Source organism: Cebus imitator, unplaced genomic scaffold, assembly GCF_001604975.1.
Source record: "Cebus imitator isolate Cc_AM_T3 unplaced genomic scaffold, Cebus_imitator-1.0 Scaffold421, whole genome shotgun sequence".
NCBI lineage: Eukaryota > Metazoa > Chordata > Mammalia > Primates > Cebidae > Cebus > Cebus imitator.
In genome coordinates this window covers 1,426,145-1,447,853 of record NW_016107736.1, presented here as the reverse complement: position 1 = coordinate 1,447,853, position 21,709 = coordinate 1,426,145, and the positions used below count along the sequence as shown (strand labels likewise).

The 21,709-nt window shown below is 38.3% G+C and overlaps 1 protein-coding gene across 1 annotated transcript in view; it reads left to right on the top strand.

Annotated features, from left to right (window-relative positions):
• Window positions 1-392: 392 nt before the first annotated feature.
• Window positions 393-21,709, top strand: part of STK26 (serine/threonine kinase 26) — a 52,625-nt gene continuing 31,308 nt past the window's right edge. The window contains exons 1-2 of the mRNA XM_017509805.2: window positions 393-577; window positions 677-827. Of these exons, the coding sequence (XP_017365294.1) occupies window positions 786-827 (42 nt within the window). The 5' untranslated portion in view covers window positions 393-577; window positions 677-785. The remainder of the gene's footprint in view (window positions 578-676; window positions 828-21,709) is intronic.

The following is a 21,709-nucleotide window of genomic DNA, read 5'->3' as shown; positions in this document are numbered from 1 at the left end:
GGGGGGGGCGCTGACTCCGCGGCTATCCGTGATCCCGCCCTCGGCCAGGCCGGGGAGCAAAGAAAGACTTCCAACACTCCCAAGTTTCAACTCAAGTCGTCTCCGTGGGTGCGTGTGCCCCAACCTCGCACGCCTGCCTGCAGCGTGGTCGCATCTAGGACGCCCTCACACCCTCAGGGTTTCCCAAACTCTTCCATTCTCTTCCCAGGCCCAGCCGCGTTCCAGGTCTCCAGGTCGCCGGGTTCTCCTCACCCCATGCCGGGAGAGTCTCCAGCTTCTCAGACTCCAGCAAACCCAGCCAAACCCCTTCGCTGCCTGGAGCCTTGGCTCCCGCGACACCGCCCGGCTGCGGGGCGGGGGCAGGGCCAACGGCGGAACCGCCCCCAGCCGCCTCCCGGGCCAGGCGAGCAGGCGGGTGGCTGGGACGCCTCCACCTCCTCTTCCTAAAGCGGCGAGGCGCAGCGGAGCGGCATCACTCGAGCCCAGGTCCCAGCCACCACCACTCACAGCCCTCGGCGTTCAGGAAGAGGAGCAGCAGCGGAGGCGGCTGCTTCAGTGGCGGGCGGGCGCCAGAAAGGTAGACTGAGTCCCAGGGAGCCGCGCCGCGAACAGCCCACCTCCCAGCCCGGGCTACGCGCCGCCAGCCCAGTAACCCCACTTCTGTGTGTCCTTCCAGGCCCCTATCGACAAGCCTGGGAGGGCCGCCGAACTACCCCTGGAGGAGGAGCCAGTCCGAACTCAAGGCGCCACCGCCGCAGAAGCGGAGCGAGGCTACAGTCGCCTCCATGGCCCACTCACCGGTGGCTGTCCAAGTGCCTGGGATGCAGGTGAGGAAGCGCAGGCCGCCCCCGCCGCCCACGTGACTGCTTGGGAGCCCGGGGCGCTCGGCACCGACGACAAGGGACGGCCCCAGTGCTCCCCTGAGGGCTGGGCCGGTCACTCTAGCCAGGTGACCTGGGAGTAGGGCTTGAGGTGTTTCCTGGTGTGTAGGCTAGGTGGTGCTCTTCGCTGGGAAAGCGAGGCGGGACTGGAGCGCGCAACTAGGTGGGGATTGAGGGCGGCTGTGGGGTATAAAAATAGGCCAGAGCCACAGACACCTGCGCCTGTGGAGCTTGGCACGGTTGGGGATTGGGGGGGAAACTTAATCTCGGAGACATGAAAGTGCCTTGGAATTTGTGGGGTAAAACGCGAGTAGTGAGTGCCCTACAACCCCCACCCCAAACACACACTCAAGTTGGGGCGGGGCAAGACCAGGGGTGTCGGCGGCGGATTGAATTGGGCTCTTCCTGTGTGCGTAGGGCTAAGAGAGAGAGGTGACCTCTTTCTCCCTTTCGGTACTGCTGCTTAAGGGCAAAGTTGTGTCTGGCTCCCCGACCTGGCCCAGCCCATAATGTGGAGCGAGAAATGTTGGTCCTGTTCAGAGTCGCTGAAGTGATGAGTTCCCAGCCCCACTCCGTGCCTTTCCCACAAGATGACTTACATGTGGTTAAAGTAAGCTTTTTGTCCTGGACAAGGGACTACTGCATGGGACCCAACTTCTTACTCAAAGTCTACCCAGCCTAACCCCCTCCCATTATATTTTCATTTTATTAAAGGTAGGCTATGTTGGAAAACTTTTCATGCTGTTATGCTTTTAAATCGGTGCACTTTAGGCTATCTGCTAAATGTTATCCTTATCTACCAACTTTTTAAAGTATTCACTTTTTTTTTTCCTTTGCTAGGTAGCCGAAACAACCCATTTATGAATAGTTCAGAGGCTAAAAACACTAAAGCCTCGTCCCTCATGATCTAAAAATGTGAAAACAAACTTTTTTCAAGTTCAGAAATAAAATGTTTAGGGTAGCAAATAGCTTATATTTACTGTAGACTTGGGCCTTAATTTACTTATTAGCAGTGTCCTCATTTTATGCATGCCCACAAAAGTGATTTTAAAATTATTTCCCAGAAAGGGATCATTTGTGCACCTAGAACTCCTGGTGTGTCTTAAACATCAGACATTTCAGCTGCATTTAGGGCAAGTCTGGGTTGAGTCTCAGGAAGTTAGTGTATATTAAATAGAGAGAGAGAAAGGGAAATAGGAAATAGGAAATAGTAGGGCTTAAAAAAAAAAGATTAATCCATTCAGGCCTTGCAAAGTGCCTCAAACTTTCTTCCTCTCAGGCGGCCTCCCCTCTCTTTCCCCCCTCTTTCCCCCCTCTTTTCCCCACACACCTTGCCCCACACCCCATTCATTCAGTTCTGCCTTTGATTGTATCAAGGGAATTCATAGTTCGCAATACTAAGTACAGTTTTGCTGTTTGATCTGGGAAACAGTGACATTTTCCCACCGTGCTCTTCTTTCCATTCTATGGAGAGTGGAACGATGCACATGTGAGGTTTGTCTCTGAGGGTCTCCATGCTTCTCGCTCCATTGTGTGCGTGAGCCTGCGTGTGTGCGTCAGCAGAGTGAGTGCCTCCCGTTCTGAAGTTTGTGATTCTGGGGAACTCTGTGTGCTGAGGAGAAAATAGTTTCCGATCTTTACTTTATTTGTCTTGACCTTATTGAATTTATATGGTTTAGGAACTGCTTGCTGTTCAGTATTTCTGAGTGCCGCTCCCTGCTTTAATGATCTCTTGTTTAATGCCTATCTCTTGAATATTTACATCTTAATTAATGTGGATTCGAATGTGAATCACATACTTTAAATTACAAACTCTGCCTTTCACTGTATGCCCTCTGAGTTCTGATTAATTTGTCCCGCTTAATTTGAGTAGGGCAAACATCTCAATGTTAGCAAAGAAGAAAGGAATTATTATTATTATTTGGTCATTCTCTTCATCTAAATGAAGTGGTAAATTCTTCTTATTCCCATTTTCTTTCTAAATATACTTCTTAAGCACTTTGTGCAGCACATAGTTTTTTCCATAGTTGAAATTGTGCAACACCCTAATAATAAATTTGAGAGCACGCAGTGTGACTCTTGAACCTAGACTATTTCTGTTATTGTTATGTAGCAAAATATTGTGGATGAGATGCAGAAATCCATTGCGAGCTTGTAAAATGCTCCTAGAATTTTATGAAAGCGTTAGGAGCAACTTTTAGACTTTTAAAAAACTTGAGTTAGCCATGTGTTCTTGAAATTACTGTATGGTGTTTCCACAAATCAGGGTGAGGTGGTCGGCCAGCCTATAACTTTTTAACAGTTTGTTTTATAGAATTATGAAGATTGATGGGAAAAAATGATTTTTCCAGAAATAAAAACAAAATTACTTTATCCACAATTTTTTTCTCCCTCTGAGGAGAGATGTGAAGTAGAAGACCAGCTACCTGTTCTATCACTTAAGACTTCCAGCATTCCTGACTTTCAAACAAAGAAATTTCTGTTGCCACTAGTTTAAAATAGAAAAGAAACTTGGAGTGAAGAAAGAAAACCCAGGATTTGGTCCAGTTCAAACTCTTCCTTATGAATTAGTTATTCAAACTCATATTGTTGATATTTCTTAATATGGTGGTAATGAACATTTTTGCCATATTACACCAAATGTTGAGGGTATGAAGTTTTTTGTACTTATTTTGTGCTTGCTTTTTAGTGTGTAACTAAAGGAATTTTCCATACCAGTAGCTGAACCCTTGAAAATGTTTAAAGTACAACTTTAAAAAAAAAACCAATAAACCTTTTTTTTCCACTTAAATATGTACCCTTTAATGATTTGAAACCTGTTTTCTTTGAAGTTTTCAGCTATAAATTGTACTTAGTTTTAAGATATTTCCCCTTAGAACCTACAATAGTATTTCTGAGGACAAATTTTCATTTAGAATATTGTTAATAAATCTTTCATGAGATGTTGGTGGAAGAATAAAGTTAAATGTTGAGTTAGAGTATTAAATGTTATGCTTTATGCTATGTCTCTTGTTAAAGAAGTTTTAAAGCTTCTGCTAAAGAACTTTAAAATTAGCCTTCACATATCTTTAAATATGACCAAGGTGGTATGGTTTAAATATAGTTGTTATTTGAGATGAGAAGTAGAAATGTAGTTTAAGGATTAATGAACAGTTTTGAAGAATTTTATCTAAATGGTGGAAAACATTGCCCAGCATTGGTGAATATAATCACTGGGTTCTGGGAAGCATACTGAAGTATATTACATGTTTTACACTTAAAGATCTTAAAATCTTGTTGAGTTGTTAAAGCTAGCACATGAAATATCAAATAATGCAAAATCTGTGAACTCATTGTGAGTATAATAGAAGTGTCTGACTGGAAGAATTGAAGGCTTCCAGAAAGTAAGCTGACCCCAAAGTCTTGTTAGGATGCACTCTGGGCAGGGCATTTCCAAGCAAGGAAAAAACCCGAGCAAAGGTAGAGTAGGATTTTTCGACTTTACGATGATGCTCACACAACCATTCTGTTTTTCACTTTCCATACAGTATTCAGTAAATTACATGAGATAGTCATCACTTTGTTATAAATAGGCTTTGTGTTAGATGATGTTGCTTAACTGTAGGCTACTGTAAATGTTGTGAACACATTTAAGGTAGGCTAAGCCATGATGTTCAGTAGGTTGGGTGTACTATATTAAATCCCTTTTCAACTGACAATATTTTCAACTTATGATAGGTTTATTGGAACATAATCACACTTTTAAGTCAAGGAACGTATGTATACAATATAGATAAGGAAGGGTACACTACATTTGTGAGCACGCGCGCGCACACCCACACACACACACAATCTTTGAGAACAGGATAAAGTCATTTGGGCTGTCATAGAGAATTCCTCTAGAGAAATAATGTGAGATAACATCGGAAAAACTAGATTGAGTACAGATCATGGCTGTCCTTAAATGTCAGGGAAGGATTTTGGCCTTCCAACTAGCCATTAAACATTTCTGAGTGAGAGAAACTCAATGTACCAAGTTATATATAGGAAGAGAAATCTCAAAATTGGATGAATGAATCCAACTGGAGGATTGAGAGATGAGGGGTGGTTTGATCCACAGAAGCTATTTCTTATTTTCTATTTTTTTTTTTTTTTTTTTTGAGATAGGGTCTTACTCTGTCACCCAGGTTGTAGTGCAGTGGCGCGATTATGGCTGACTGCAGCCGCGACCTTCTGGGTTCAGGCAGTCCACCCATCTCAGCCTCCAGAGTAGCTGGAACTACAGGTGCACGCCACCATGCTAGGGTAATTTTTATGTTTTTTTGTAGAGACAATATTTTACAGTTGCCCAGGCTGGTCTCCAACTCTTGGACTCAGCGATCCATCCACATTGGCCTCGCAAAGTGCTGGGATGACAGGCGTGAGCTACTGCGCTTCGCTACAGAGGCTATTTCAATGGGACAATCATAGTTATACAGACACAATGGGCCTTCCAAAGGACAGGTTCCCTTCCATATGTTTAGTATGAAGAAAAAAATTAATTACCAGGCTTAATAATTATCTAGTTTCAAAAGGAAAAGTTAAAGACTTTGTGGTGTTGAATATGGGGGAACTGGGAGAATTGGGATCTGTCTGAAAGAGATTGGAATGTAATGGGGAAGTGGCAGATCTGGTAGGAAGTTAAGAATTTCTGTTCTAGACTTGAGAATTTTGTGGTAACAATGGGATGAGAAAGTAAATATGTCCAACAAGTAGTTGAAGATGGAGCTTTGGTCATTCATCAGATATTTACTGAGCATCTACTCTATGCTAGGCACTTCACTTGAAAATGAAGGAGTAGACACACCAAGGAGGGAGACGTTCATTATGCCAGAAAGAATATGTGGAAGTGAGGGCCCTCATGAGACAGGACACATAGGTTGTAAGAAGAGGAGGGATGGCTTTAAGATGTATGGAAGGATAAGAAAATGTGCCAAGTTAGAGAGAGTTAATGGCGGCAGGAGGGGGGGGATTGTTTATTTAAAGTCATCTGGAAACCTACATTGGAGAAAAAATTCAGGTTTGTACCAGAGTCCAGTATATGGAGTTAACTCCCTTACACCTCCCTAAGGGGATAATCAGATTTGCAATTTGAGGTGGAAAGCATTGCTTTGCGTTGATGAACCCAAATTATTGTTCTTGTTGTTGAATATTGATGTAGAGATGTTGAATATGCTAATGCTAATGGCAGAAGACCAGCTAGAGCAAAATAATCTAAGACTGTTAGCTGAGAGAAGGCGGGAGTAGTTAGAACTTTTGACACCAGGGAAGTAGGGACTGTAGGGAGAATAAACAGGAATTGGGTATGGTAGGACACGTGCCTTCAACAGTAATGAGAGCTTAGAAATGGCACTTGAGTACAAAGGTCCATCATCATGTAACTTCCCTTGCTTGAGTCACAGAAAAAGAGAGAATATAATTTAGCTGGTACTTAGAAACCATGAACATTGTGATACTGTATTTTTTATTCTGCTTTTCATTTATTCAGTGACCTTGAGCAAATCATCTACAAAATGGGGAATAATCAAAGCTGCATTTCCTTTGCCTCAATGAGAGGTTATTAGGATGAATTAACTATCATCTGTGGAGTTGGCGCTCCTTTGTAAAAGGTGTTATGCAGTTCATCCTGCAAAACAATGCTTGGCTAATCACATGAAAACACTGTCATTATCTCATGCCTCTCCTGCATGATAACCCACATTTTTCTTTTGAAACCCACTCACCACCTCGCACCACCCCCAATGAGATCCAAAGCCCTCCCCTCAGCTTTCCATGCTTTCTGTTATATGGCTCCTCTCTGTAGATCTAGACTTAGTTCCCATTACTTCCCAACAAGAAATCCCTTTAATTCTACCATGCCAGTCACAGTTCAATAATCAATGATTGGCCAAATTCTACCTGATTTTCATGGTCCTCCGTCTTACCTTCTTGGTGAACTTTGAATGTCCCAGGCTATAGAAATCTCTTCCATTTCCAAGCATCTAATATTTCTATTGTCAGTAGTAGACAGTTTAGTCCATGATGTCTATACTGCCTTAGATTTTCTCTAATTACATATACTTGTCTCCCAAACAAGGTTGCATATTTCTTGAAGACAGGGACCATGAATTTCTCTTTTCTTTATACCATTAGGTATGAATTATATGTGAAAGTCTTGGCTAATCACTATACTATAGAGTGGACTTTTCTAACTGTTTAAAATTCTGTTTCTTTAAAAATATTGTACAATGCTTGCATTCTGTAGACCATAAAGACTAATTTGTGTGTGTACAATGTAGACTTTCTATACTTATTTAAATGATTTTCATTTATTATGTGTGGTATGTCTAGCAACATATACTTGTAACTAATCATCTGTCTACATACACCGACGCTCTCGTTCCCTTGCTTTCCACAGACTTTGAGAGAAAAATGAGCTTCATTGCTTTCTTAGTAAACATGGATGATTTCAGACAAATTTGTGTCTCTCCTCATCTCTTCTCCTTTTCTCCTTCCTTCTACTTGTGCTTTCCCATGGCTCTTCAGGGTCCTCTCACTGGTGATTTGGATGTATCTATTTCTTGTCTCTTCCCTCTGCCCTCCCACTCACCAAAAAACAACCGTGTAAATACTTTCCTGTCTGAACTGTCAAATTAGAAAGAATCTGATAATTTCACTCATACTGAGATGCTTTTGATTAATGGCTCAGTACATTACTTCTCCATGGCTATTCACATTTTCCATTTCCTTAAGAAATGGAAATCCAATAGTAGAATTTCAGATATCTTGATAGCAGTGTTTAACTGAGTTCTGTGTTCTAAAAGAGTAGTGGTTTTACTGGTTTTATTTGTTGCTAGAAAAATGGTGTTAGGTGAACAAAAAATAACAGTATTATTAGGTATAATATAACAAATTCCTTTCATTTCTCGCAATTAAGACTCAAAGAATTTCCACCACGGGTACATGTAAAACAGTGTCTCTGAAGGAATGGCAAAATGTAACTCATTTTTTAAAAGAACAAAAATCAATACAATATAGCGAACTAAAATTTCGGCCCCTTCTTTTTTTCCTTTTATTTTAGTTGATATGTAATAGTTATACATATTTATGGGATACAGAGTAATATTTCCTTTTTTTAGGAGACAGGGTCTCACTCTGTCACTCAGGCTGGAGTGCAGTGGCACAGTCACAGCTCACTGCAGCCTCAACCTCCCAGGCTCAAGTGACCCTCCCACCTCAGCCTCCTGAGTAGCTGGGACTATGGGCGGTCTCCACGATGCCTGACTAATTTTTGTATTTTTTTGTAAATATGGGGTTTCACCATGTTGCCTAGGTTGGTCTCAAACTCCTGGGGCCAAGTGATCCAGCCCACTTGGCCTCCCAAAGTGCTGAATTACAGGCATAAGCCATTGTACCCAACGGAGAGTAATATTTCAATACGTATATATGATGTCTAATGATCAAATAAGGGTAATCAGCATATCCATCACCTCAAATATTTATAATTTTTTGTGCTGCAAACATTCCAAATCCTCCCTTCTAGCTTTCTGAAAATACACAATAAATTATGATTAACTGTATTCACCCTACAGTGCTGAAGAACAGAATTTACTCCTGTCAAGCTGTAATTTTGTGTCAGTTCACCAATCTTTCTACATCTTCCCCTCCTGCTTCCCTTCTCAGGCTCTAATACTCACAATTCTAGTATCTGTTTTCACATATGAGTGAGAACATGTGGTATTTATCTTTCTGTACCTGGCTTAACATAATGTGCTCCAGTTCTGTTCATGTTGCTGTGAATAACAGGATCTCATCCTCTTTTTACAGCTGAATAGTACTCCCTTGTGTATACATACCACATTTTCTCTATCTGTTCTTGACCCTATCTTCTGTGCATTTCTCACTTGGCCATCTGCTATTTTAGACTAAAGTGTTAGATGGCAGGAACCACATCTTTGAATTAATGTTTGTAGAAATAAAATATTTACTGAGGATATTAACTAATTTCTCTCAACACTCCTATGACATAGAGTGATTCTGTAGGAAAATGCCTTCAAATTTGAATTTAAAAATCAAACTATGGGCACATTGATGTCCAACTCTACCCATGATCCTCTTTGTTGTCCCTCCCTAAAACCACGTATGACAGGCAAATAACCTGACATGAACATTCAAAGAAACCAGAAAACCTATATATGGAACAGACCCCGTCCTCCATTCCTGCCCGCTTCTCCCTACCACCCATCACTAGTATATACCTTACTGGGGATAGAGCTACAGGATGCATCTGAGAACTCCCCTTCAGGCTTTTCTGGACTTGTTCCAGCCTTTCTCTGACAGCAGCCTGCTGGCCTTTCGTTTCCTCCATTTATCATAGCATCACGGGTTAGAATGATTTGTGTCTTAAAATATCAGATTAACCACTGGTATGTCATAGCTTTGGATAGTCTGGCAAAATTAGAACAAAACTGTGGTTCATACTCCCTGGGCCCCAGAGTAAACAAAACTGTAGACAGCTTAGATGAAAGAGTTGAAAATAGTCTAATTATCTTTTTCATGTTAACTTTCTCTCTCTTTTTTTTTTTTTTTTTTCAAGCATCTTAAAAAAATATGCCATTGAGGAAATCAAAGGCATTGTGTTTTTGCATTTTTTCTCATTAAAAATGTTTACAGAAAAAGTTTTCAACATTTCTTTGTGATCCTTGTAACAGAGATTGTGTATTGTTAGCAGTGTTTTAAAGTTTTCCCTCTCCCCCTTATACCTCTTAAAGAAAAAATGGGGAAAAGAAATCTGTACAAGTACAAACCTATTAATTTAAAATACAAATGACTGAAACCTGTTGAGTTCAAATCAACCATCAATTTTTTTTTCAGTTTATTACATAACAATAGGGTGTCTAGCCAAAGAATTAACAGTTGCTTTGAATTATACAAAAAGCTTCCCGGTATCAACCTAATGAAGTTTTACTGAATTCGAAATATGTACCACACTACATGTGTTAGGAAATGTCTAAGCATGCTAGTGAATTACTCTACCAGGTTTCAATAGTGCCTGGTAACACGATCCTAGGAGTGGATTTTTGGCAGGTGGAGGAAATACTTCAAGAACATCTAGAAGCATCCAGATTTTTCTTTGAAAATGCATTTTTGAGTTGCTCTGTTAGTCTCTTTTTAACCCTTCTCCCCACCTTCAGCTTTCCACTAAACCATTGGCTTTGGGACATATCACTTTACAGTATGTTATATTAAGCTAGGCTTGACTGCTTGATGCACTATAGTATAAATAACAAGGCAGTGGGTGGTGGGGGAGAGATGGGCAATATAGATAATCAGGTGGAGCATAAGTTGTTGTTAATGCAAGACAGTTTGGGGGAGCTGAGCCAATAGAAACCATAAAGTCAGAATTTCTTCCCAAAGCCTCTGCCTCATGGTTATTGCTGCCCACTAGAGCTGGGAAAGTTTCTAAACTCCCTGATCTCAATTTCCTGCTGCCTGCCTTAACTTTAAGCAGAAGCACAAAAGAAACCAATCAGCAAAGCATGCACACATGCTACTAAGTATGATGCCAGAAAATAGAACTTTGACCTGTTGTGGTTAAAGAGACTAAAGACAATGTATCTGACAGCCTCAGGAAAGAAGCGTATTTCAAATGTATGCTTTTTAAGTGCTACTGACCCCAAGGGAAGAACACTTAGCAAACTCATTAATTAGGGTCCTGTTTGTGTCTCTAGTTTTAATTCAAATCCTTTGTTTGAACTTAGCAGTGAACCTTCTTATGTGCTTGTCAGTAAATGGTAATATATTGGATTTTCCCAGCTTGGACAGTGGTGACCCAGGTTTAATGTTTTTACACACTGAATTTACGTGGTTTAAGCCAGAAAATTATTAGCAGCAAAGTTTGGGAGGCCTACTTTGGGTAGTACAGAGTGCTTGCTGCCTATCTTTGAAATACAAAAAATATTAGAGAGTCCTTGAGCTCAAGAAATTTATACTCTAACCAGAGTGACTAGACACCTACACATTTAGAAATCTAACAATGCAGAGTAATAGTAATGAATCCCAAATAAGACAGAATCTGATGTAGAAGTGTCCATCCCAAGGAAGACTGGAGTAAGAAAGGAAACTATCATTTATAGAATACCTTTCTGCTAGGCATTCCTGTTTTGGTACTCCACTACATTACTTCTTGGCAGGATGGCCTTCAACAGATCTTGAGAGTAGAAGGTAAACAGGAGAAAAGGCACAAGGGGGCGCACACAGGTTCCTTGTATAAGAGAGAATTGAGGTAGGTACCTATCGGTATAAATTGTTAGGGCTAGATCGTAAAAGGCCTCGATTGAGACATTTATTCTTTATTCAGTCCATAACAAAGAGGTCCCCCCTCCCTTCCCCAGAGATAGTGGAATGATGGAATAACCTCGTTTATTTGTTTTGGAACAGTACATTCCGCTGTTGGAAACCTAACAGGCTAGGTTGGAGATAAGGGAAGGCTGGAGGCTTAATTGATAAGGGTTTAATCTAGGAAAGTGATGGTTAAACTGGAGCATGCATGAGAAGCACCTAGAGGGCTTGCAAAAACACTCACTACAACACCCCAGCCCCAGAGTTTCTGATTGAATAGATCTGAGGTAAAGTCTGTGAATTTGCATTTCTCAAGAGTTCTCAGCTGCTCTGCTGGTTCTGGGGAGTACTTTAAGCACCACTCAAGGATGACTTCAACAGACATTGGCGATCCCTTAAATAAGAGAAGAGAAAAAACATGATGAGAGAAGAGTAGAGTCAGAGATAAGGCTGAGTTTGGAAGAAAATGGGTACATTTTGGGGAATGTTGAATTTGAAGTGCTGGTCACACATTCAGGCAGACACAATCAGTAACGCGTTCGTTGAAGAGAGGAGATGGAGATTGGCAAATCTTTTTTTAAAAAAATTATACTTTAAGTTCTGGGGTACATGTGCAGAACGTGCAGGTTTCTTAAGAGGTATACAAGTGCCATGGAGGTTTGCTGCATCCATCTCCCCACCATCTGTATTAGATATTTCTTCTAATGCTATCACTCCCCAATCCCCCACCCCCTGCTGTCCCTCCCCTAGCCCCCCATCCCTTGATAGGCCTCAGTGGGTGATGTTTCCCTCCCTGTGTCCATGTGTTCTCATTGTTCAACATCCACTTATGAGTGAGAACACGCAGTGTTTGGTTTTCTGTTCTTGTGTCAGTCTGCTGAGAATGATGGTTTCCAGCTTCATCCATGACCCTGCAAAGGACATGAACTCATCCTTTTTTATGCCTGCATAGTATTCCATGGTGTATATGTACCACATTTTCTTTATCCAGTCTATCATTGATGGGTATTTGAGTTGGTTCCAAGTCTTTGCTGTTGTAAACAGTGCTGCAATAAACATGTGTGCATGTGTCTTTATAATAAAATGATTTATAATCCTTTGGGTATATACCCAGTAATGGGATTTCTGGGTCAAATGATATTGGCAAATCTTATGTGAAGAGAGTAGATGAAATTGTGAGAGATGAAAACAACAAGATTTTCAGTTACCTTTCCAAGAAGGTGAACTCAATTTTGTGTTAAGTTCTACAGCTTCCAGAATCTCACGGTCACCCATGACTTATGTTTTCCTTGATCCAGTTAGGTTTGTGACTTAGCAAACACCCGTCCTCATCGTCAGGTAGTTATCACTGGCCCATGTGTGCTGAAGTAACCTCCTTCAGTTTCTATTTATTGATTTCATTTTATTGTTATATAATTTTATAATAATTTATTGTTTATTTTGTTTTATTTATTTATTTGGTCTGGATAAGCCCCTTAGATGACAAATTCTTACAAATAGAACATTTCTGTGGAATTATGTTACCATGCTCAGTATGGTTAAGTGTTTACTGTAGTAAACAGCTATTAATGCTTTTATCTTCAAAGGCAGACCCTTATTAAGAACATGAGATCTGTTTATGCTTATAGTTGCTAAAGTGCAACTTGGCTCAAGTGATATAAATAGCAGTATCTTAAATACCATTAAGTAGCAATATTTCCCCCACAGGTAGAGATTTTTAGAACTATTATTACACCCCAAAAGGAAAACACAAACAAACCAGACTTAATAGCTTTGACTGCAGCTATTTCAAAGCCAATTTGTGTTTACATATGTAAATTCCTGGAAGAGAGAGGAAGTTACTTCTGAATCATTAAAGAAATATCAAACCACTTCCTAAATGGTCTTTCTGCTCTCTGAAATATTCTCTATACCTGTCAGATTCGTATATTATCGTTTGCCAACAGGTGCCTAGTAGGAAAGCTCTGAGTTTAGTTCAAACAGAGGATTAGAACTGAAAATAAGAGAAGCAAGTAGGACAACACCAAACAATGTGAGCAAACTTGATTTACGCACCTAATTCACCAGCTTTGGACTTAAATCACTTTTCAATTTCCAAAATGAACACACAACCAACAAAAACAAGTCCATCCTTTAGAATCAAAGATTTGCCACCAATGAGGATGTGCAAAAGCATGTGATGAAATATCCTCTTAAAAAATTTTGGCCAGGCTCCCTGGTTCACCTCTATGATCCTAGCACTTTGGGAGACCAAGGTGGGCAGATCACTTGAGGTCAGAGTTCAAGACCAGCCTCGCCAACATGGTCCCCACCTCTACTCAAAATATAAAAAGTAGCGGGGCGTGGTGGCTTACACCGATAATACTAGCTACTCAAGAGGCTGAGGCAGTAGAATCATTTGAACCCTGGAGGCAGAGGTTGCAGTGAGCTGAGATCGCACCACTGCACTCCAGACTAGGTGACAGGGTGAATTCTCTCTCAAAATAATAATAGTAATTTAAGCCACATTTAATTACCACTAGAATCCCTAAGTGACTTTCTTCCTGTTCAGGGAATTAAACTTACTTGGATGTAAAAATGCTGATATGTTTACCTTATACCTCACACTTTATTACAAAGTTTTTGTTGGGGAAAATGATAGATAAATGGGTAGATGAATGAATGTATATATGCACTCTCAATGTATATTGCCCATGAAGTATATTTTACGTTTGAAAATACTTTTAATCTATTTTTTAAAAAATAAGGCTCAACATTTGCCTATAGAGTTTTTAATAAACTATGCTAATAGTAGATATAACTGTTTTTTAAAAGCAGAAAAATGCATTGTCAAAATAAAAATGAGTAACGGAATGGTCGATAAGTTCAAGGCGCAGAAAAATATCATTTGAAAGTGTCATTTAAGAAGGTCTACAAACTAAAGGATATCAGTGTAATTTATGTAAAAAATACGTATTCAGTAAAAATTGTGGTGTCCATGGACTTGCTAAGTATTTTTATTATGTGGAAAATATATAGAATTCTCTACCTCATTTAAAACCTCATATACTGGAAGGTAAAAACGTGAATATGTATCTGTGTCTAAATATATAATAGCATTATCAGGATTTTACATATGACGCATTTTTATTGTAACACATGTTGCAAGTTTATTGTGGCTAGTTCTTTCTACCTTTGCTATTTAAACTCTTAGTATTTCTGAAGAAATTGAACTCACAGCAGTCTATAACATACAGAGTACAGATAATGGGAAATGGCTTTTAATGAAATTCAATACCAATGTTAAGCAGTTTTAGCGAATTAGGACTGAATTGAACATTATCTAGTAGTATACTTATGAAGATTTTCAATTCTTTGCTTAATTTCTCCTGTAGAATAGTCTTACAGAGAATCATTGCATTAAAGGAACTGCTTTTGATAAATATTAATCTGTTTACGTGTTAGTAACATCAGAGATATGTGGGCAGTAAACAAATGACTGCTACTTCACAGAAACTTGTCATTATTGTCTAAGCTTTTATTTTGAAGCTCAAATTGTTATAAGTACTTAACACTATAGATTCTAAGGGATAGAGAATAGAAGGGACCAGGCATTGAATTCTGTTTCTGTGACAAACAAAATCTTGTACCCGGAGAGCTGTTGTTTTTTTTTTTTTTTTAAACTATTTATCTCTTCATGAAAAATGGTGACTGTCATTGAAAGATCTTTTTTATTCTGTCACAGGCTTCTCAAAGGGCACACAAAATGAAAACGTGGGATTCAACTAGTTAATGAATCAATTTTGAGGTTTTAGCATAGGTGACACCTCCATGGTCGTCTTTTTGGACTGTGATTTTTGGTAATAGCAAGTGAAAAAAAAAAAAAAAGAACTATTACTGCTGTTGCTATGGATCTTCTATCTGCTGAGGTTCAGGCATCGTTTTTTGGAGGCTGCGGTGTAAACTCTGCTTAGGGAAGGTAGAATTTCATAATAACAGAGGATTACTGCTGCCTCATGAGCAAACAGAAAATGTAGGTGAGGGAAAAGGTGGTGGACTCTGGAAGAACAGAAAAACAGTATTTCCAAGGAAGGGGAAAAGTAATTCTTTGCTTTAAAGATTCAGAATTCTTTCTGTATTTGTTTAGAATGGGAAATTTCTCTACTTTCTGCAGAGATGAGAAAAAACTAACAGAAAAGGAAATTGGGGAGGTAATAGTAATTCATTTTTTCTTGTTGTGTGTGACTTTTGTGATAAAAGTGACGTTTATATAATTAATTTGTTATGGCAAGAAAATGTCTAAAGAGTCTTTTTGGTTGACAGGAAGCTTATAAAAATTGGGGAAAATATCTGGCATAATGGGAATGGTGATTTTAGCTGCTTTTCTATTTATGATGTGCAATTTTGGTAGAATCTGTATTGGGCCAATTGTTTCTAGACACTTAAAGTCATTTTAGGTGGCCTTTTTTTTTCCGTTGGTAGCCAAAATGAATACCTTTCATTAATAAAGAAAGATGCCAGAATATCTGTCACTTGATTTTACTTGGCTAATTTGAACTGCTATTTTGTGGTGAGCAGGGAGCTAAAGAGGAGACTTACTTTAAAATATCATTGTTATTTTTTTCAGTAGGTTCTGGCATTAAAGGTCTCCTTTAGGGAATGATTAAAACAGTTATGTGGAGCATTTCAAGGCTGTGTATCATCTGATATATACTCTAAAATAAGTTTGCCTCATGACTTTTTAGCATTACTTGATTTATGTTTTGGCTGAGTTCTAAATAGTAGTAGTCCAATTACTTTTTTCTAGGAATATTTACAGATATGAAATACTGCATTGTTTATATTATTCACTTTTAACTTTCCAGTGGTTTAAAAGGTATATATGTCTTCACGCTTAAAAAAACTAAAACAACAGCAACAACAAAACCACTCTTTTCTGCATCCTGTTCCAGGTTAGAGACAGTTCTCTCCTTTTGTCCACCCACATGCCTGGGTTCTGGCTCAATCTGTATAACTAGAAGTATTTTAATTTGATTACCCTGGTGTGTATTTTTGATGGTAATGCATCATGAAATTACAGTATAGGTGTGATCTTGGTTGAAAGATAAAGCACATTTTAGATAGTTTTAAAAAATTTCTTTAACTGAAAAGATCATCTGTTCATTGTGAAAGAATATTCTTATTTAATATGACCAAGTGGCTTGATACTTCCAGAGCTTGATATTTTTTTTTTTCCTGATAGCACACTAAATGATTTCCTCCTAACTAGTAGAATGAATGAAGAATGTAGTGTGTGCTGTCCCACTATACTGTGAAATTCCCTATGTGCTTCTCTGCAAATGTAAAGGGATTGCATAGGTAATCCTTAAACTTTAAAACTGAGTTTTAAGATTTTATTCAGGAGTTGGGACTAAGTTATTATTTGCAAAAGACAGGGTACACACAACAATTTATATATCTAAGGGATCAGGTACTCATTCCAGGTAATTTTTTTAATTTGATGTAAATAATTTTTAATTGAAGCATAAATGTGTAATTATGTTTTTACTGTGTGTAATTTGTTTTCTGCTAAGAGGTAGTAAGGCTATAATGTTTGGCTTATGCTTTGGACAAAAGCGAAGTTATTTGAAATTTTGGATTTTTAGGTTCTCCCTGGCAAATATTTTGATTGCCTGTATTTTTGGAAAATAATAATCATCTACTATCTTCCGGTAGTGCTTTTGGAGCTTTGTTAATTGATTGCAGCCTTTCTCAACCAGAATTCCTCATCTGAACCATAAAACAGAAAACGATTTTGAGTTACTGTCTTCTCAGTTCTCTCAAGAAGGACATATAAGGAAGCCCAATTCTAGATGTACCAGAGAGCAGTTAACTTTTTACATACAAAGATTCTTTAGGGTAGCAGTGGTCAAACTACAGCTAAGGGCCAAATACTGTCTGTAAACTAGTCATGTGAGACCTGAAAGCTAAAAATATTTTTTACATTTTAAAAGAGTTGTTTAAAAAAGATGTGACAGAGACTCAGAGACTGGAAAGTGTACCTGGCCCACAAAGCCTGAAATATTTAGTATCTGGCCCTTTACAGGAAAGGTTTGCCAACCCCTGCCTTGGGGCATTGAGCCCGACTGAGAATTACTGATCTAAAGAAAGAAAGCATTTTGCAGTATTGTCACTGAGGTTGTGGATATAGTATGATAATAGAAAAGATTTTTGCTTTACTAAGGTAACTGACTTGTCTATTGGTTCCATTATCGTGATGCCTAATTCTAGGAAAGACCTCAGATCAGAGTAAATAAGCAGATATATTTTGTTTGCTTTTTAGAGATACACTTTAACCACAGAATTTCACAGAATGTTGTATTGGTAATGACAGTGAATGATAAATTACATTTATATGTTTGCGTGCAGTTACATTTTAATATTTTTCTCAGTTTCTAGAGAAAGAAAATAAAAGTGAGTGAATTTTATAAAGTAATATAAGGGAGGACAGGGGAGAGCCTTAATTGCTCTTATCGGTATTTAAAATTAGATGGCCACATCTATTAGAGAAGGAATGTGAATAAGGAGTGTTAAGTGTCAGATATAATCACATTTGTTTCCTCCTTGTACTGAGTAAGTGTCTTCACCCTACAATTAACGTCTCAGGCACCTTGTCAGAAGTAAGGAGAATAATACTTAATCAAAAATGCATTGAAATTATTAGATCATAGCATATGAAATAATCAGCCTCTATCAATGCCACTTGACTACCTGATTTAGTAGGGGAGGTGCCATCCACCATAAAAATGTATTGTATGTTACAGAATTATCAAGGGAAAGAAAATAACCATCAGGCATTATTTGCAGTTTGCTGCTGATTTCCTTCATCTCCATATTCAGTTAATCACAAAGTTCTATCAGTATTTTTTTTTCTGGAAAATATCAGACATCATCCCTTCTTTTGTCACGCCATTCTTTTGTCATTAAGTAGACTTGAGGCTGTGTATAGACAGGATGCAGTTACCTAAAACATAACCTTTATTTTTTTTACTCATCTGCTGAAAGCTTTCAGCGGCTCTCTACTAGCCTGAGTAGAAATTCTGAGAAAAGATGAGTCAAGCCAGGCTTGCTGAGATGATCAGGAAAGGCAGTGCTAGATAGCTGAGGTGGCTTTCAGACTGGGGATAAAGAAGAGAAAGAAAGGGATGAAATTAAATTAGCCAAGGCAAGAAAGAACAAAGGAAATTCTAAGGTAGTGTTTTCCAAAATGTTTTATGAGTCCTTTTGGAGTGGGCAGTGAGGATTTGTTTGATGAATGGTACTTTTTCTCTGGTTGGGGTTGTAAAATGATAAGGTACAAGCCACCTCAAGTTGTAGATCACCGGTCTTTTTTGGTAGGCACTGTTCAAAGCATTTTAATTACTTAGCATTGCTCATCAAGCTGATTTTGGCTATGGCAATTTAAGAACTAATTAAGGAACTTTGTCATTTATCTCCATCCTGAGGTTACTTATTTGTCATTGCCCTCCCCACTCCACCCCCAGCTACAAATCACTCACTATAAAATAAAAAGCCAAATATTTTATAAGGGTGACTTCTGGTTCTAAAATCTTACTGCTTTTTAAAGTTCCTAAACAGACTACATAGCATTTTTTTTTTTTTAAGGAAAATGATTAGCTTTTTACATGTACTCAGATTTAGTATTAGATGTTGATTATCCCAGTTGGAGAATTGCAGTTTTGTTAAATTGATTGCTAAATAGACAAAGACTGTAAATATCAACTAATATGCTTTGTATTTATAGTAGCAAAAATTATCTTAGTCATATTTGTGTGGAGACAATGGAAATTGCTTCACGTTTGAAATATTTGTTAAAAGACTCAGCTCATTAGTAGATATCTCATAATTTCAGTAGCATTTTCTTCTTTATTTGAACATTTAATTTGTCAAACATTTCATTTGTGCTTTGGTAATTTCAGCAATGTCAGCACAGATCAATGAGTGTAAAAACAGGTGAATTTGTACCTCTGGAGATAGGAATTAAAATATTTACAAGTGCTACGACAATGGGGACAACGGGGTGAGATGGAGATAGGTTTCAGAAATTTTAGTTCAAAAAAAATTGGGAACCTTCAAGAGGAGATTAATCCACAAGTAGAAGAGTCTTCTAATCTGGAATTATTTGGGAAAATGAAAATATGACAACATTTAGTGCCTTTTCCCCAAAATGAATGGTACTCCCTGTGCAAAGGAAAGGGAATAGCAATAATAAAATTGTCAATGAGATTGCTCAAATCTCAGCCCTGTATTGTTAATGTAAGCCACTTTCTCACATATATTGACTGTATTGTGGTGCACAGTACAGAGCTTTTATGCTCATTTGTAATAGTTCTTCTTAGATTTTCAGGTACAACTATTTCACATACACACACCCACACTTACCATTTTAAGTGTATTCTTATTTACTAATGCACTGTTCCGAATCTTTAAAGAATTAGGGTAACAAAAACTAACAATAAGCATTTGTTTAACCCTGTACACATACGTACACACATAAACACAGACTTTGATGATATTTTTCACTTTGGGGAAATTAAAAGGTGATTATTGAAAAATTAGAGACCATTCTTTTATTCAATAACCTCCTCTCTTTTTGCCATGATTAAAATAATTTGCTATTGATGCCATCATGCCATCAGTATTATTTTCTTTTGATCATAAAATGTTAAAGCCAGCAGGACCCAAGAGATAATTTTCCCTAGTTCTACAATTCCATTGGGTAACTCTTAATAAATACTGTTTGATTAAATTCGTTCAGAATATAGATTTGATTAAGGAGGAAAATGTTGGAGGGAAATTATTCTGCAGCCACTTTCTCATTAAGAATGAAAAGGTAAGTCTATGTAAAATTCCACTTTTTCAATCAGTGTTAATTTTCTAAAAGAACTCATGGTGTTAATAATTTAGTGCTGTGCTTACAAGCTTCAAACCTATTGATTTTAATTGGAGTTCCGCATCTAGAAGAAAGATAGGCAATGAGCAAATCAATTTTGTTTTAATCCAATGCATTTTAATAAGTGTGCTAAAGATTCACCATAACATTACCCGTGATGGTTCGATATTTGCTATAAGGGACTGCTGCCTTAGATTCTAACCAAAGGCATTTATTTCTGAAAGTACTAGAATGACATCCTTTTATTTTGCCTCTAATATGGATAGCATAAAATGAGGCTCTCAGCGTCTATTGCTTCAAAGTGCCCTATGTGGGTTTGATTAAATAATGGCCTGAATAAATTAGGATACCTGTCTTATCATTTATATATTAACAGAGTCTTTGTCTTTCTTTCATTGTATGGCCTTTTCCCCCTTTCCAAATGAATATTTTATAGTTAGAGCTTGTTATCAATCCCAGGCCTTATTTATGTAACCTCCTGTCTAGTCAGTAATAATCCCTGTAATTTTAACATTAATGCTCATGGTTAAGCCTGATGCCTGGTTGAATTGTGTATTTCTATATGTATTTAGTGCAATGAAATTAAAAGAAATTTACAGCCGAGTGGTATGCAAACTGTGGCTCTTCAAGACCTCTCATCTTTGCATTAGAGTTTGAAATCATCCTGGATGCTCCAGGACACAGTAATCATGTGGTTCTGGTTAATGGTGATTCCAGATGTGCTTCTAGAATCAGATTTATGTATACCACTGATATTCATCCTTCTGTGTGTGGCTAATACCAACTATTCTTTGAGTATAACTTCATATTCTTTCAAGAATTGCTGTTCTGCAACCCAGAGAGCTTTCTCCAGTTGAGAGAAGAAAATCTCAGTTTTGTCTTTGGAAAGTTTTTATTATGTTACTCACGTGAGAATAGGAATTGACTTAAAATTTCATACCTATGTTAACATTTGTCAGTTTATTGAATATAATCTCCCTTTTGCCAAAAGTCAGAGGTCAAATTGCAAATGAAAAGATAATCACATGCCAAAGATTTCATTTTAGGAGTGTCCCCAGATAAATACCCTGCAAACATCCAAGGGCCACAGTGTATAAAGGGCCATATTGGATACTGTGAGGATAACTGACGCTGAGTAAGGCAGAGCCCTATCCTTATTAAGCCTACTGTTGAAAATAGAAAGTCATAGCAATGAAAGAGAATGCAAACATAGTAAAATGTGTGCTCTAATGGAGACACAAGTAAAGACCTGTGGGAGGGCAGAAGATGAAACAATGGATTGTTTGGTTAATCAGGTTCCCCTAGGGGGATGGAAGGCTTGTTTTGTTTTGTTTCTAATTAACGATGCTGCAGTTTTCAGAGATGGAGAAGGAGAAGCAAGGTACTGCATACTCAAAAAATGGCATGAGTCAAAGGCTCAAAAATTTAAAATAGAGTCATTTCCTAATGGATCATTGTATTTAAGTTTGTATGTCTAAGATACTACCTACTGAAGCATTGGGCTTGAATATGTTAAGATATTCCTGGAATTTTCCCTTTGGACACTTAGTTTCACTGGATGTTCAAATTATCTCTCCCT